The sequence below is a fragment of the Apium graveolens genome, chromosome 5, assembly GCF_009905375.1.
Source record: "Apium graveolens cultivar Ventura chromosome 5, ASM990537v1, whole genome shotgun sequence".
NCBI lineage: Eukaryota > Viridiplantae > Streptophyta > Magnoliopsida > Apiales > Apiaceae > Apium > Apium graveolens.
Genome location: NC_133651.1, coordinates 305,734,731 through 305,749,782, shown reverse-complemented (window position 1 = coordinate 305,749,782; position 15,052 = coordinate 305,734,731). Strand labels below are relative to the sequence as shown.

At 35.3% G+C, this 15,052-nt stretch overlaps 5 protein-coding genes across 5 annotated transcripts; 1 reads left to right on the top strand and 4 right to left on the bottom strand.

Annotated features, from left to right (window-relative positions):
- Positions 1-558: 558 nt before the first annotated feature.
- LOC141659322 (transcription factor bHLH104-like) lies at positions 559-4,731 on the top strand. The gene is made up of 5 exons (XM_074466128.1): positions 559-811; positions 1,815-1,901; positions 2,668-2,745; positions 2,976-3,138; positions 4,070-4,731. The coding sequence occupies exons 1-5, from the start codon at positions 657-659 to the stop codon at positions 4,409-4,411; spliced, it is 825 nt and encodes a 274-aa protein (XP_074322229.1). The 5' UTR covers positions 559-656; the 3' UTR covers positions 4,412-4,731.
- A 322-nt stretch (positions 4,732-5,053) lies between these two features.
- Positions 5,054-8,085, bottom strand: LOC141659323 (CASP-like protein 5B3). Its single transcript, XM_074466129.1, has 3 exons — positions 7,619-8,085; positions 5,515-5,647; positions 5,054-5,424 (listed from the first exon to the last, which is right to left on the bottom strand). The coding sequence occupies exons 1-3, from the start codon at positions 7,747-7,749 to the stop codon at positions 5,230-5,232; spliced, it is 459 nt and encodes a 152-aa protein (XP_074322230.1). The 5' UTR covers positions 7,750-8,085; the 3' UTR covers positions 5,054-5,229.
- A 666-nt stretch (positions 8,086-8,751) lies between these two features.
- On the bottom strand, positions 8,752-9,510 carry LOC141661172 (1-aminocyclopropane-1-carboxylate oxidase homolog 3-like). The gene is made up of 2 exons (XM_074468154.1): positions 9,196-9,510; positions 8,752-8,997 (listed from the first exon to the last, which is right to left on the bottom strand). The coding sequence occupies exons 1-2, from the start codon at positions 9,508-9,510 to the stop codon at positions 8,752-8,754; spliced, it is 561 nt and encodes a 186-aa protein (XP_074324255.1).
- A 55-nt stretch (positions 9,511-9,565) lies between these two features.
- LOC141661171 (1-aminocyclopropane-1-carboxylate oxidase homolog 1-like) lies at positions 9,566-10,021 on the bottom strand. The gene has a single exon (XM_074468153.1). The coding sequence runs from the start codon at positions 10,019-10,021 to the stop codon at positions 9,566-9,568; it is 456 nt and encodes a 151-aa protein (XP_074324254.1).
- Positions 10,022-11,879: 1,858 nt separating this feature from the next.
- On the bottom strand, positions 11,880-13,900 carry LOC141659321 (1-aminocyclopropane-1-carboxylate oxidase homolog 1-like). The gene is made up of 3 exons (XM_074466127.1): positions 13,256-13,900; positions 12,499-12,820; positions 11,880-12,372 (listed from the first exon to the last, which is right to left on the bottom strand). Exons 1-3 carry the CDS (start codon positions 13,804-13,806, stop codon positions 12,121-12,123), a joined length of 1,125 nt encoding a protein of 374 aa, XP_074322228.1. The 5' UTR covers positions 13,807-13,900; the 3' UTR covers positions 11,880-12,120.
- Between the last annotated feature and the right edge of the window lie 1,152 nt (positions 13,901-15,052).

Genomic DNA, 15,052 nt, shown 5'->3' with positions numbered 1-15,052 from the left:
CAAACCGAAAACTTAACCGAAAATGATCCGAAATACAAGATCCAATTATAACTTGGAACCGATTAGAACCGAATAATATATTACCCGAACCGAATATGACCAGAAATAAGCAAAATTAATACTTTAAACAATTTTATATTTATGATACATACTTATTTAATCATATTCTTTTGTAAAATTACATTATATTATATTAAAAATACTAAATTAAATAAAAATGATATTTTTTAAATCTCAAAACTGAAAAAATAAATAAGTTATGATCCGAAAATATCCGAACCGAATTTAATCCGAACGTAATTTTATTCGATCTTAATCCGAATTTTATCCGATTTTAATCCGAATTAGACCCGAACCGAATCACATCCGATCCGATCCGAATGGTATTCAAATATATCATAATCCGAAATTGATCTGATCCGAAACCAAACCGATTATCCGAATTGCCACTTATAAACAAATAAAAAATCAAAAGGATTACGTTTACAAATTAAATAATTAAAGATGCACAAAATATTCAAATGCTTTATCTCAGGTCAATACTAACACGTGCCAATCAATTATGATAATTGCATATCTCAATTCTGCCTCTGTTGTATCACTATACTCAACAAAAGCAAAAGCCGCCAAGATCGAATTTTGACAATCAAATTAAAATGTGGAATAACAATAACAATGATAATGATAATAATACAGATATAATTAAGCAAATGGAAGACGATAGTAGCAGCTGCTGGGATTACAATTATCTCGATTTTGGCTCGCTTCTCAACGACGTCGCTTCGTATGATTTCAATTGGGTCGATCAATGGTTCTTTTTCTCCTCCTTAGATTACTTGCATATATGCAAATTTAACTGTGTGTTTGTGTGTGTTTTTTTAATTGTTTGTATTAATGTTTTGATTTTTCATTATGGTGTATTATAATATTTTCGCAACTTTGGCTCTTTTATATTTTGTGTGTATCTCTGTATGTGATTGTTGATTGAATTAAAAGTAGAATTTGTAATCTGTTCTAGGGTAGGATTTTTTTCCCATGGTTTTTTTACTGTTGCAGTAATAATTAGTTTTTAGGTGTAATTTGATCGGTGTTTGTTAATCCGGTGTGGTAGTCTCGTGATCCTAATTCTTATAAATGGGGATGGGGATGGGGATGGAGTTGATAGAGATAAGCCACTTATTCATTTCGGAATGTTTGGTAATTTTTTTTGGGGAAGTCTGGAATTTTTTTACTGATACAACAAAAATCGGGGTACAAGAACTTGTAGTTATCATGTATCACGGTATCAGCTGCGTTACACTTAGGATGTCTTGGGTCACTTATTATGTTGATGTGGTGTTTTTTTTTCTTTTATAATCTGAGGTAGAGGATGTTTTTTTCTAGGGCCTATTAGTACTAATTACGAGCGTTATTAAAGCTGATAGCTTTACCTGTTCTGGTGGTTTTTTTTCTTTTATAATTTTAGGCAAAGGATAGTTTATCTAGTACGTAGTGGCTAGTAGTGGTAAGTACGAGGGTTATTAAAGTTGTTAGCTTTATATGTACTGGTGGTAATGGTTCTTATTGTGGTCTCCGAGCTAAGTTGAGAACGAGTAAACTGTTTTATTTATTTGTTTTGTAAGTTATCACTTATTAATTTGTCAGTGTCGGATTACATGTGTAAAATATGTGGAGTTTTAGATGGATATCGATTTCGTTGATTCTAGTTGATAATTTTTCTGTATCTGAAGCTAGTGATCAATTTGGTTCACTGTTTTTAAGTTTAATTTTGGAGTACCAGACTGGATTAATTTGGTTTTGCTGTTTGGTTGCAGTGCTGTTTCAGAATTTGATGCTCCACTTCCTATTGGTGCTGTATCAGAAGGCAAAGAATGTGCCGAGAAAGAATGCTCGAGAAAGAGGTATGGTGTTTTGCTATAAATCTTCCCTCTTATTGTTAATTGCTTAAATTTCTAATTTAGCAAACAAAAAAAAGCTTAAATTTCTAAGGTAGATTAGTTAGAATATGCTAAACAATGTAGTAGTTAAAAAATATAAGGGAAAAGAGAATCTAAAGGCTGCAATAGATAAGTTTCATGTTCATGTCCTAACAAGAAGCACAATGTCATGTCAATATAATGGGTAACATTTTTTTTAATATTTGCATCCATCAGACTAAAACTATTCAGAATTTCATTTCGCTATCGTATGCGAACAATGGCTTTTCCACCAGGGCAATTGCCTATCAGATTTCAGGACCAACAATAAGTTGAATAGACAAAAGAGGAAATAAATGGATCTAGGCAACTTTGTTGGCATCTTTGAATCTTCAAATGATATAGGATCACTTCAGTTAGTTCTGATACAAGTGAATTGGAGATGGCTTTTAAATCTTACAGCGAGTTTTAGGAAGAGAATTGGAAATAAGTTGAGTGAAGAAGAAAATCCAAACTCCAGACAAACATTCTTCTTTGTGTTAAGTTTTAGTAGATGGAAATACATGGTGAAGCTTACGTATGCTTCTTCCTAGTATACACAAAATGTGTGAATCCTTAATTCTTTATGTAGTATATTTCCAGCTACTTACATGGTTGTACCTTTATTTTTTCGCTTTGTAAATTGGTGCTTCCATAAAATTGAGAAATTTGCCGTGAATTTCTGATATGGTTGCCTTTTTGTGACTGTCAGGGGCCGCATTGAATCATGCAGCACCATCAGAAACAAAGCATGCCGTGAAAGACAACGTAGAGAAAAGTTGAATGAAAGGCATGCAAATTCTAATCTTCCACCGTGAATATATTTTTCGGAAGTTTATATTTGTACCGTCCTTATGTAATTTAACTGGTGTTTAACAAGTTCATTTACGTGTGCAAATATCATTTATTTGCATTGCACATTGCTTTCTTCTTATTTTGTACAAAAAGTTTTTGAAGAATAGCTTTCTGGAATAGTAATCTGAAATGCTTGTAAGAAAAAATCTTGAATGTATGTTGCAGGTTCCTGGAATTGAGTTCTACCTTGGAACCGGGGAGGCCTGCCACCTCTGACAAATTAGCCATACTCGGGGACACCGTTCGTGTTTTGTACCAGCTTAATACTGAAATACAGGAGACCAAAGAGACAAAAGAAAAACTTGAAGAAGAAATAAAAACCTTAAAGGTTAGTGATGATGCTACAGAAATTCTATAATCATATTCTATACGTTCATTACACAATTTAATTTTTCCTGTACATTATTGCCGCTATTAATAATTTATTTCCATCTTCGAATGTTCCATACTATTGCTGATTTTCACTAAATAATTATTATTTTTTTCTTTTTTTCTGAACTTATTTTGGAAAGACCGAACTATTCCTTACATTTAGTTGGTGGACGAGCAAGCACCTCCTTAACTCAAACTTACAACATAATCAGTTGCGAGCATTCCTATTGTTTGTTAAGAAAGCTAGTATATGTTACAGGGAAAATAATGTACACATCAGATTCAAATCTTTGTGAAAAGCAGCGTTGACTGTCTTGGAAGATATGTTAAAGAACCAGTGTACACTTGCACAACCTGATGCTTTGAAGTTTTTTGTTCTTTGCATACAGGAGGGCAACTCAGATAAATTAGATTTTTATAGGACCGGAAGTGTATTCCAAATCTGAAATGATTAATATTAATGTGAAATTTACCACATTGCCTAGAGGATGAAGTAGTGAACTATAATTGCAACCTCTGTTTTAGATAACATGCTCTTTTTATTCAGGGTGGGATAAAGCTTATGTTAAAGAAAATGTATTACTGATAGTTAAATAATATTAATCAAATGTTTTTTCATATTTTACCTTGGAAATACGTTGGGCCAGTTCTGATTTCTATCTGCAGTTCAACATTTGTATAGTGACTTGGATGTTATTCTTATGTTATTTGTGATTTTAAGATTACAAATTGAATTATCTTCATTTTTCTGGAATGCTAATGAAATATATTGTATATAAGTTCTGTCCGAGGAAAACATGCAAGCTTTGTATCTAGAGAACATTCCGTCTCTTTTTGTGCTTGCCAATGCAAGTATAAATTAACAGTTTGTAGTTTCTCTTTGACAGGCCGAGAAGAATGAACTCCGTAAAGAGAAACTTGCTTTGAAAGCAGATAAGAGACTGATGGAGCAGCAATTGAAAACCATGACAGCTTTGCCTGCTGGGTTCTTGCCGGTCCATCCCGGAGCTGCATATCCGGCTGTGCCTAACAATATGCCAGCCCACCCAGGAGTCACATATCCAGCTGTGCCAAATAATATGCCGGCACACCCTGGAACTGTATATCCAACTGTGCCAAACAATATGCCAGTCTATCCTAGCTATGGCGTCTATCCGATGTGGCATTATCTATCTCCATCTGTTCGTGATACATCTCATGATCATGAGCTCAGGCCTCCTGCAGCGTAAGAAGAAAGTATTGCAGGAAAACCTTCAGCATTCCAGAAGCGCAGCATTCATATGTAGCTGTAGATACTGCATCTTGGTTTTCTTTCCTCCAAAGTTTTAACTTCAATTTTAGATTTGAAATAGTTGCAAATATTATCTACAATTAGTTTGCTGAAAGTCTGGATTTTCTAGTCGCATATTAGTTGACTGTGTCTCAAATTACCAAGTGATATTGATATACATCAGGGTAGTACTCTGTCAGTTATCCACTTGATTTCGCGATCTATGACAGCAACTTTTCAAGCATTCGTTATATTAAAAGATAAATTTTATTAGTTACATTTCAGTATCGTTTTTTTTCTTAAATGTTGACTGTATTATCTGTTCTTCATTCCTGTTGTCTGTAAATTTGGTTCTGTTCGAGTACTTTTGCAATCGAAACAAGTCAATCAGTTCCCATTTCTATCTCTTGTATTTGATACAGTGAACAAACAGCAGCAGAAAGAACTCTACCATAGGCTATTTTCCACAAGTATGATAGTGTCTGAATGTTTTAATATTTATATTTGTACTTGTACATTCAATTCAATCTTTGTTGTAAAACTGTGGAGGAGAACTTTTTTCTTCTCAGACACTTCTGGTTCCCTGTTTATACACCATGAAAGTTCAAACATCCAAATTCTCTGTATATAAACGAAATAATCCTAAATCTCTTGTCTAGACATACTATATTTTAATCAAACATCCATATATTCCTGTTAAAACAGAAGTGAAGGAACAAACGAACTGAACAAATCGACGACACAGTAACAGTCAGGAACATAAAAACGAGTAACGACCTATCCTGCGGCTAAAACCCAGAACATAATTACAGAGGATATTCCTATTGTTATCCATGTTAGAAAGGCCAATCCTGCAGCCAACTGTAACTTTTGACATTCTTCTCCAAAATGGCATCCACCCAAATCACTGAAGGACAATACTGTAACAGCAGACGACGATGATGCTGCTGCAAGCGACAATGTTGCTGTCACCTGGAAAATTTTAAAAGATAATAACTACTTAATAACAGCCCTCCAATATGTGGTGTACAAATAATTAAGAACTTGAAGTGATCAACTAACCCAGTCTCCCACTACAAAAAGGCCTACTAGACCATGACTCTGGATTATTTTCTTCTTTGCCAAGGCATAACCATCCACACACGCGATTGCAGCACTCCAAAGGAATTGTAATCCCATCGAAGCAACCAAAAAGCTGTCGACACAAGATTATAACTAAATTACGATGTTAAGAATACTGATGCAGTTCTGAGTATACAGGGACCATAAAAATTATTTTCAACAGCTGAAACTTATTATTTGTAGGCAAAATATTCTAGGCATGTATTATAATTTTGAAGCATGGTTATTTTGTTAGAATCTTCCTAGTTATTTGTTAACAAAGACTGAGAAAGTTGCCATATAGTTTTTTGGTGGGTGCCAGATTCTTTGGCCTAATCTGTTGTCCCATGTGTTTTTCATCTGAGGTGACTAATGTCGGCTCACTAGTTAAGTGATGAAAGTCAGATAAAGCGAGAATGAAGGCCAATTGCTAACACCTGGAGCTTCTTTGCTTAACATCAAATTTGATAAATTCCGTACCTTTCATTTGACAGAACATTAAGTTGAAAGGTATGACTTAATGTATAGCTCTCTTGAGTATACATTTATCCATAACTTAGTCGTGCCAGGCACATGTTTATATTTGATTAGCAGGAGAACCTGTAATGCAGGTTGGTTGTGATGCAGGTCGGTGGGATATGATAACCGGTCCGCCCCCTATCTAGTATGACTAATGTCACTTTCTGGTTAAGAAAAACGATATGGTCACTCTGGTAACATAAAGCGAGAACAAAGGCCAATTGCTAATACCTAGAACTTCTTTACTACATATCAAACTCGAACAACTCTGTATATTTGATTAACTGAACAGAAAGTTCCAAGGTAAAACTTATCCATATCTCTCTTAAGCACACATTTCTGCATATTTTAATTAAGCCTGCACACACATATAATTGATAAGAAGGAGCTTATGTGATGCAGGTTGGTGAATACCAATTACACCCCCCCCCCCCACCAAGTGCAGACATTCAATCACTAGTCAGCCTAGAACTGATTTCATATTACTTCTGTACATCTGAAGAAAGTGGCCTTCATGGATATTAATATGCAAATTTCAGCCTAGAGAGATGAAACTGAGCTTTATGATCTAAAAGGAAGTTGCCTGAAGACTCACATCATTAATCTCCTTTATCTTACCGAGGGACAAACTAGCACTATACTTGTGAGCAGACTGATCTACATAAATGCACAACCGACACAAAATGCCATAATGCTTAAAATCGCCAATATAGATTTTCATCTTCAACAATAACATCCATGAATACCAGTAGTATGAGCAGTGATCAACAATGCATATGCACGGAGGTTGAATCTCTATGCATTGAAGCAGGCAACAAACATGGTTAAGAAATGCTAAGGGTGTTCTCCTGCTTCACGCATTCTATCAATAATTCTAACTGTCGATAATGTTAGAGTTAAGTAAAGGACGCCTATCAGTATTCAATCAAACGACAGTCCCCCACCCCTAAACCCTCCCTCAACCAATTGTCCCTTGGGTTGATCCTGAAGATTCCAAAACGTTGCCCCTATGATTAATGACCCGAGGAAAAATGTCCCTAGAGAACGGCGCTACGCACCGATGTCACTTGTCGGTGACACAGGTTTCGGCTGGCCCGCATGGTTCTGGTAAGATCCGTAATTTTCCCACGACTCCCTCTATATCAGCACATTGGAGTGACTGGCCGTATGGCCGTGGAACCCCAGGCGTCCCGACAGCGCCTGCAGCCCAGAGAGGTCTTGAACCCACCTACCCCTAATGTTCTCAAAATTTATGGTGATTATTGCTTTAAAGATGCACTCCTTGTAATACTCTGTGCAATTCCAAATCAGATTTTCGATTGATGAGGAATGCTAACCCCTAGTAATCTCGCAAACATTCAATTACATCAAAAAAATAATTGTGGCCAATTAAGCAAGGGTATCATCGTTCTTATTATCAAGTTCTTAAATCACCAATATCCCTAACACTACGATAGATCAAAAGGTAAAACAAAAATTTATAATTAGGAATGCTGGACCAAAACTTGCAACTGCAAGAGTCTAAAAACAATATACAAGAAAATACCTGAAAGCAGTGACTTTATAGAAGTTGCTGGTAGTGACCATATATGTGATTGAAGCAACTGCAAAGAAGCACTGAAACAGCCTAAGAACAAAAGCAGTTACAGTCCCTGGTGTCCCAGCAAATTCCATCATTTTTTTTCAAGAAAACTATACCAGAATTCTTGACAGCTTAAATCAAAACCACAAATTCTACCACAATCATTCATCAAAAGATAAGGCTTATAAAATTTTCCAAGAAATTAAGACCCTTATCAATTAGTACAAAATGGAAATATACCCAGATGGTAACAAATAAAATTACAGATTCCCATGTAATAAAAATCAATACTTGATAACATTTTATTTGTGGGTTGTAAAATGCAATATATATTTTAACAAAATAAGGAAACAGAATTTGAGTATAAGCAAGCTGGTGGTGAGATCAACAGTCAACTAGCGTGCGCAAGTAGATTAGATAAGGCCAGATAGACAGCAAAAAGGGCTACATTTTATATAGCATATACCAAAACTGTATGTGTCATTCTATAGTTATCATGTTGATTTGTGCTAAAGATTTGACAGTTTACCTGCCATCTGTGCTCAGCATTTGACATTTTATGTTTGCACCAAATCAGCCTAAACTACTGCATCCTTGTCCAATAGTTCGATAAAATAAGAATTGTGCCAGCAACCCAAATTTCTTCCCGAAACTTTTCTCAAATGACGCGGCACGGGTTATGACATTATTGATTTGTGGGCGGATATGTAATTTTCAGTTTTTTAAAATAATATAAGAGTAACTTATAATCTTTGATAAAAAAATTAGTCAAGGAAGTAGTTTTTTAAGATGGTCAACATTCACTTACTGTCTTACCATATATTCAAATGTTATAAATAATTTACTACTTTTTATATTGTTATACAGATACTATAAGAATGGTTTGATATCTTTTACATAATATTGGCCTTTAAATCAGCTTTTTAATCTATATGGTATTTTCTGTTGCTTTTGCAGTTGCATAAGAAGAATATGCTACATTCTGTGATGGAAATGTCCTGTTCTGCAAATTACAAGATAAATTAGTAAAATAAAAATAAAATTACAAGATAATATTAATTTTTACACTTTGCTAATGTTGGTCTATAGTTGACAGATTAATTTTTACTAAATGAAAGTGCATCAACTTGATACTCATTGCCAGACTTGTAAAATTCTTCCATTGTCATTTCTCTGTAGACTGGAGGGTTTTGAACTGATATCAACTCTTTTATCGGACCATACTTTCTTGTTCCATCTTGACCATATGTTCTGAAAAAACATGCTACTGAAATCCTTGCCTTGCTATTCCTATTAGCCACCACTCTGTGTTCGATGCTCTTGAACTTGTCGTTGCTGATTAGCTGCAATATGTTCCGGAAAATAACACAAAAGTTATGATTAGCTGCAATAAGTTTCGAAAAATAACACAAACTTTAGTAGTACATATCAGAATCACCAGTACAACAATACTTGAAACTTAGCAACAATACCAGTCTCATTAATACAAATGACTTTCGTGTTTGTAGTCTAGACTAGTTTGTAATTGGACGTAAACTTGCCTGCATAAGATCACCAATGTTAACTAGCAGAGCTCCAGGAATGGGAAGAACATTAAACCACTGATTTTCATACAGTATTTGGAGGCCACCAATTTGGTCTTGTAAGAGGATAGTGAAGAAGCTATTATCAGTATGACAGCTATTACCAAGTGTTAAGTCTGGTTCAGGGCATTTCGGGCTGTAATGCCCCATGAGTACAAGCCCCTTAGCACAATCCATCTCTTTTAGGTAATCTTTCTGTAGCCCGAGAGCCTCCGAAAACAATTCCAGGAGTGAAATCCCTAACTCCATAACATAGCTAGCGTACTTGGTCATTATATGCCTGCAACACGCGTGCACACACACACACATACCTAAAGTTTACTGCAGATTATGCTAGAACAGGTACAGCATATTGAATACTATCCTTCCAATTAACTGCTGAACGACTAAAAAGCCCAAAATTGCTACAAAAAGCAAATGGTCTTGCTTTGTCACGCGAATAAAATTGATTCTTAGCCTCTGAATCCTGCTCATTAAATCGCCTTACTCCATCCAACATTTCATCCATCACACTAACTGGAATACCATGATTGACTAGCTGAAAAAAACCAAACTTCTCACATGCTTCTCGAACCTGTTCCACTGTTTTAGCTCTCGGAACTGCATCAACATTAATGTGTTTCAAGTCTATGACAGGGACACTTAAGTCCCGGGGTCGAGGATCAACAGATTTAGCTTTTGGATCAATAAACATAGGTGGAAGCTTGGTTATACCAGCATCTACAATTGCCTTTACGCAACCTTTAGTTTCATTAAAAGCATGGCGTTCAGCTAACCACTCCATCAGTCCATCTCCACTAAATCAAATGATAAGAGAGCCTGTCACAAAAATGTTTAAGTAAAATGTGGTGCCTCTGTTGTGTGGACGTAAAAGAATGAAAATCTTTTACGTTAACTAGGTACTTGGATTTGTTGTTGTTGTTTAGCAAAGCAGGTATCTATAATTAAGTAAAAAGCAAAATTAGTGATCATAGCTGTCTAGTTCTTGTTTGCAATTTTCTGAAATTACCAAATGGACTTGACTTCATGTCTCTATCACTTCTTAAAGTGCAACAGAGCTGAATAGCCATCAAGCACTTTCGCGAAGAAGTGATCAAGAAACTCTTTCTCTGTCAAAGCCCTATACTTTGGAGGATTTTCTTCTGATAATGAGTTCATAAAATCTTTGATGAATATGGACCTGTAGTAAAGAAACAAGCAACGGATATTCGGGGTCCAATTCGGCTTGCTAGTACTCTGTGTTCAGGGCTAACAAACATGTCTTTTGATATAAGATGCATGTACTATAATAGTTAATCATAGAAATTAAGCATGATTTTAACAGTCACTACTAGTCTGCTAACTAGACCAACTAAATGTTCTGGCGTATGTTTAAGCAGTCACTTAAACGATTAACAGTGGATACTGAATAACTGAGTCGTTAGGTGAAGGAAACAAAAAGAGACAAAGAGGGTTGTCATAATGCTTGGTGTACTAAATTAGATCCCGTGTAGCACCCAAACGAATATGTGTCATATTTTAATGGATCACTTGTACGTTGAGAGCTCCAGTAAAAGGAGGAACATCAACCAAATGATTCTGATTAAAGAACTTAAAGACCTCAGATGTGATCTTGCAGAAGGACAGTGATGAAATAGTTGTCAGCATGTTAGTGCCAATTGCTCATTCTGACTCAGGACATGCAGGATAGTAGTGGTGCAAGTCCATCTGCATAACCGATGTCTTTCAGATGGTTTCTCTTCAAGCCAAGAGCCTCCGACAATAATTTAAACAAAGATCTTCCTAATTTCATGACAAGCTCACTGTAGTTCATTAGCGCATCTCTGCAACAATAAAGATAGGGGCATTTTCAGATATAAACTGATATAGTCTACCAACATTAATAATTAGCCACAGCTTACTGCTTTACCTGCATGTTTCGGGTACTTCATCTAGATTGGGAGCACTAGGTGGTAGGTGCCTTGGTGCAGTAAAATGAATCCCTCCAGTTAGCCACAGGAGCACTAAAAATATCAAAATTACAATTATAGGTGAATGTTTGAGGTTGTTTCGTGTATACTACTCTTATTCATGGAACTGACAGACACCATCCAAATTTCATTTATAACAGTACCTGGGATTCCATTATTCACAATTTGAAAGAAGCACCATGTCTCGGATGCATCATGAACTTGATCAGTTATCTATTGTCTGACAGGATTTTTATCCATACCATCGGTATCAGTAATAGGAAATTTGAACTGTGCTCCATCTGAGCTTGATAGAATCTCGTAAACCATCTTTGGGATGGATAAATATGCGAGGGACGTTGTTGATTTCTGCTTAAGCAAGCCCCTTAACTCCAGCTTTTGTGTCGTGGAACACTACTAATTCACTTCCCCTGTCATACTTTAGTTGAGTACTATTAACAGCAGCTGGCCAGTAATCACCTCCATGTTAATTGTAACGCGATATCCTCAATTATTCTAATTTCATATTATCAAAGGAATAGCAGTTTCAAACCAGGGGAATATCCTGCATGCTTTATACAGTAATAATAAGGTAATAGAGACCCTCACTTGCTAAGGCCTTTCTTACCTATGAATCGTATTCTGTAAATTATCTGCTCTCTGCTTATAAGTAAGGAGGAAAGGAGATAAAAATTATACATAAATACATTTAGCTTCTATAGAAATCTTTTAAAAGTTAATTACAAAACTTTAAATATCAACGAATAACGATTAATTTATGTAATCTATCAAAATCCACAAACTGCATACTAGCTACAAGAACAAGAGATATGCATGTCCCCGTTAATTTATTCTAAATCATCACCATTATTTGGTGTCAACATATCGTTTTCTGGTTTGTACCTCATACAGATCACATATAGTAATCAAGCTATCATTTCTTGAAATGCAAAAGAGCAGAATTGCCATCAAGCCCTTTTGCGAAAAAAAGGTCAAGAAACTCTTTCACTGTGAAAGCCCTATACTTTGGAGGATTTTCTTCTGATAACAGCTCCTTGATGGGTTCATAGATCTTTGATGATGCAAATACACCTGTAGTAAAGAAACAGGCAACTGATATTCGAGGTCCAATTTGGCTGGCCAGTACTCTGTGTTCAGCGCTAATAAACTTGTCATTTGATATAATCTGCATGTACGATAACAATCAAGCATAGATTTGAAGCATGATTCAGAGAGTTACTGCTAGTTGGATACTCAAAACATTACTCCTAAATTGCAAATATCTAAATATATCTTCAGTGAATTTTCTTGCCTGCATAAAATCTCCAATGTTAATGACCAGAGCTCCAGGAACAGGAGGAACATTAACCCAATGATTCTGATGAAGAACCTGAAGACCTCCAATGTGATCTTGCATAAGGACAGTGATGAAATCGTTGTCAGCATGCTTGCTAGTGCCAATTGCTCGTTCGGGCTCAGGACATGCTGGATAGTAGTGACCTAGTGTTGCTAGTCCATCTGCACAACCGATGTCTTTCAGATGGTTCCTGTTTAGCCCAAGAGCCTCAGACAACACTTCAAACAAAGATCTTCCTAATTTCATTACATGCTCACTGTAGTTCACAAGCACATCTCTGCAAACAATATATGTACAGGGTCATTTTGAAATATAAACCATTATAAGAGCCTCCACACATTAATAATTAGCTACAGATGAACACCATGTGTGACATATGATAGGCAGTGGTCCTTATAGTACAAAACCGAATCACTGGTGTGCTAAAGTAATTTGTTTCTGAACAAATGACTTCACTATATTGATATTTGAGATGCTAAAACTTGAAATAGTATCTGGAGTGTACAAAAGATGTATTTTTTAGTCTATGATTTCTTGATTTGGTATAAATTAGCTGGAGTTGATAATGAATCTAATGTACTTTTGACCAAATAATGCAAACTACATTATTTTGGTGCTGGGTTGAAGATGATCATTTCCTGTTCCAATCCAATGAAGAAAACAAACTTAAAATTAATTCATTTCATATCGAAAAAACAACTAATTAATTTACCTGCATGCCTCAGGTAGTTCCTCTGGATTGGGAGCAGCAGGTGCCATAGTGCAGTAAAATGTGTCTCTCCAGTTAGCCACAGGAGCACTGAACAAATCAAAATTAGAATTATAAAGGAAACGTGTCAGATTGTTTCGCGTATACCACTGTTTCTTAACCTCCGTATCTTGCTCATAGAACTTCCGCACACCCTCCAACATTTCATTCATAACAGTGTCCGGAATTCCATGATTCACAACTTGGAAAAAACCCCAAGTCTCGGATGCATCACGAACTTGATCAACTATCTGTCGTCTGACATGATCTTTGTCCATGCCATCCATATCGATGATCGGAAACTTGAACTGTCCTTCTTTCGAGCTTGATACTGAATCTTGTAAATCATCGGTAGGACGAGAAAATATTCGAGGGACGTGGTTGATTCCTGCATCAACAAGTCCTTTAACTCCAGCTTTGGTTTCATCAAACGCCTTTAATTCACTTTCCCTGCTGTACTTATGTTCAGTACCATTTGCAGCAACAACATCAGCTGTGCAATTAACCACCTCCATAGTGACTGTAATATATTTGAGCTCCCGGAGTGATCTGTAATTATTTTTGATAAGTGGCTGCTCGGCTATAAATAAAACAATTTTTTCTATTACGTGTTCATAGGCGCATGATAAAAACGAAAAGTTATAAGTTTAATGTATTTTGATCAGTTCTTTTTTTATAATAATGATGAAACACTGCATTCACAAAAAACACGTACACAATAGAAAAATTGTAAATAAAATACTAACTCTCTTTATGGTAGTAATAGATTGACTAATATCACTTATAGCCATATTAAGGATTTTTTAGGATTCTTAAAATTAAGAGGTATTTAATTTGGATTTTAAAAAATCTTTTCAAATCTGGTGGTATTTAATAAAGATTAGAAAAAGTCTTTTAAAATCTGAGTATATTGAATTTAGATTTTAAAAAGTCTACCGAAATCTGGCGTTATTCAATTTGGATTTTTAAAAGTCCATCAAAATCTGACGGTATTCAAAAGTCTGTGGATTTTTTTTTATTTGAAAACCTTGTGGATTTTGATGGATTTACTAGTTTATTTTTAATCTTTTGAAATCTCTTTAAAATACATGAGATTTTGAAAGATTTCTGAAATTTTACAAAATCAGCTAGACTCTGCAAGATTTTTTTAATCAACTCCGTCAAAATCCACAAACAATTGAAATCAACGAAAATCTTCTAAAATTCATGAATGATTATCAATTCTTTAAAATCTGAAATGAATACACTTCTCTTAATAAAAATTCTAACTTATAAGTAAAATTATCCAAACACTTGTTTAACTTATAAGTATTATTTTACTTATCACTTATAATTCACTTATTCATTTTAAGTCATAAGTTACTTATTTTCTGATTGAAGTCGGTACCTGTGACGACAAAGAATAAACTCATATTCAGTTGAGCTATCCAACGGTGCTTCACTTGATTGTAATTTTAGTTGTGTTTACACTGCGTTCCTATAAATTGAAAAAATCGAGATTAAGAGGTCAGTATAATATGGTAAGAACATAAGAGTTGGGGACGATAACGAAAGCATTAATAGGATGATTATTGATGGAAGAGCTACCTGCCATATTCAATATGTGTAGCTACGTCCGTCTTCTTGCATTTATTTATGGATATTTACTTGGCTGAATTCGAGCCAGCAGTTTACTAGTGTCATCCTTCGCAAAACTTTCCATTCAATTTCCAAATGAGAATACGAAACAAAGAAAAAATCGAGGCATATGTCTTGTACTTC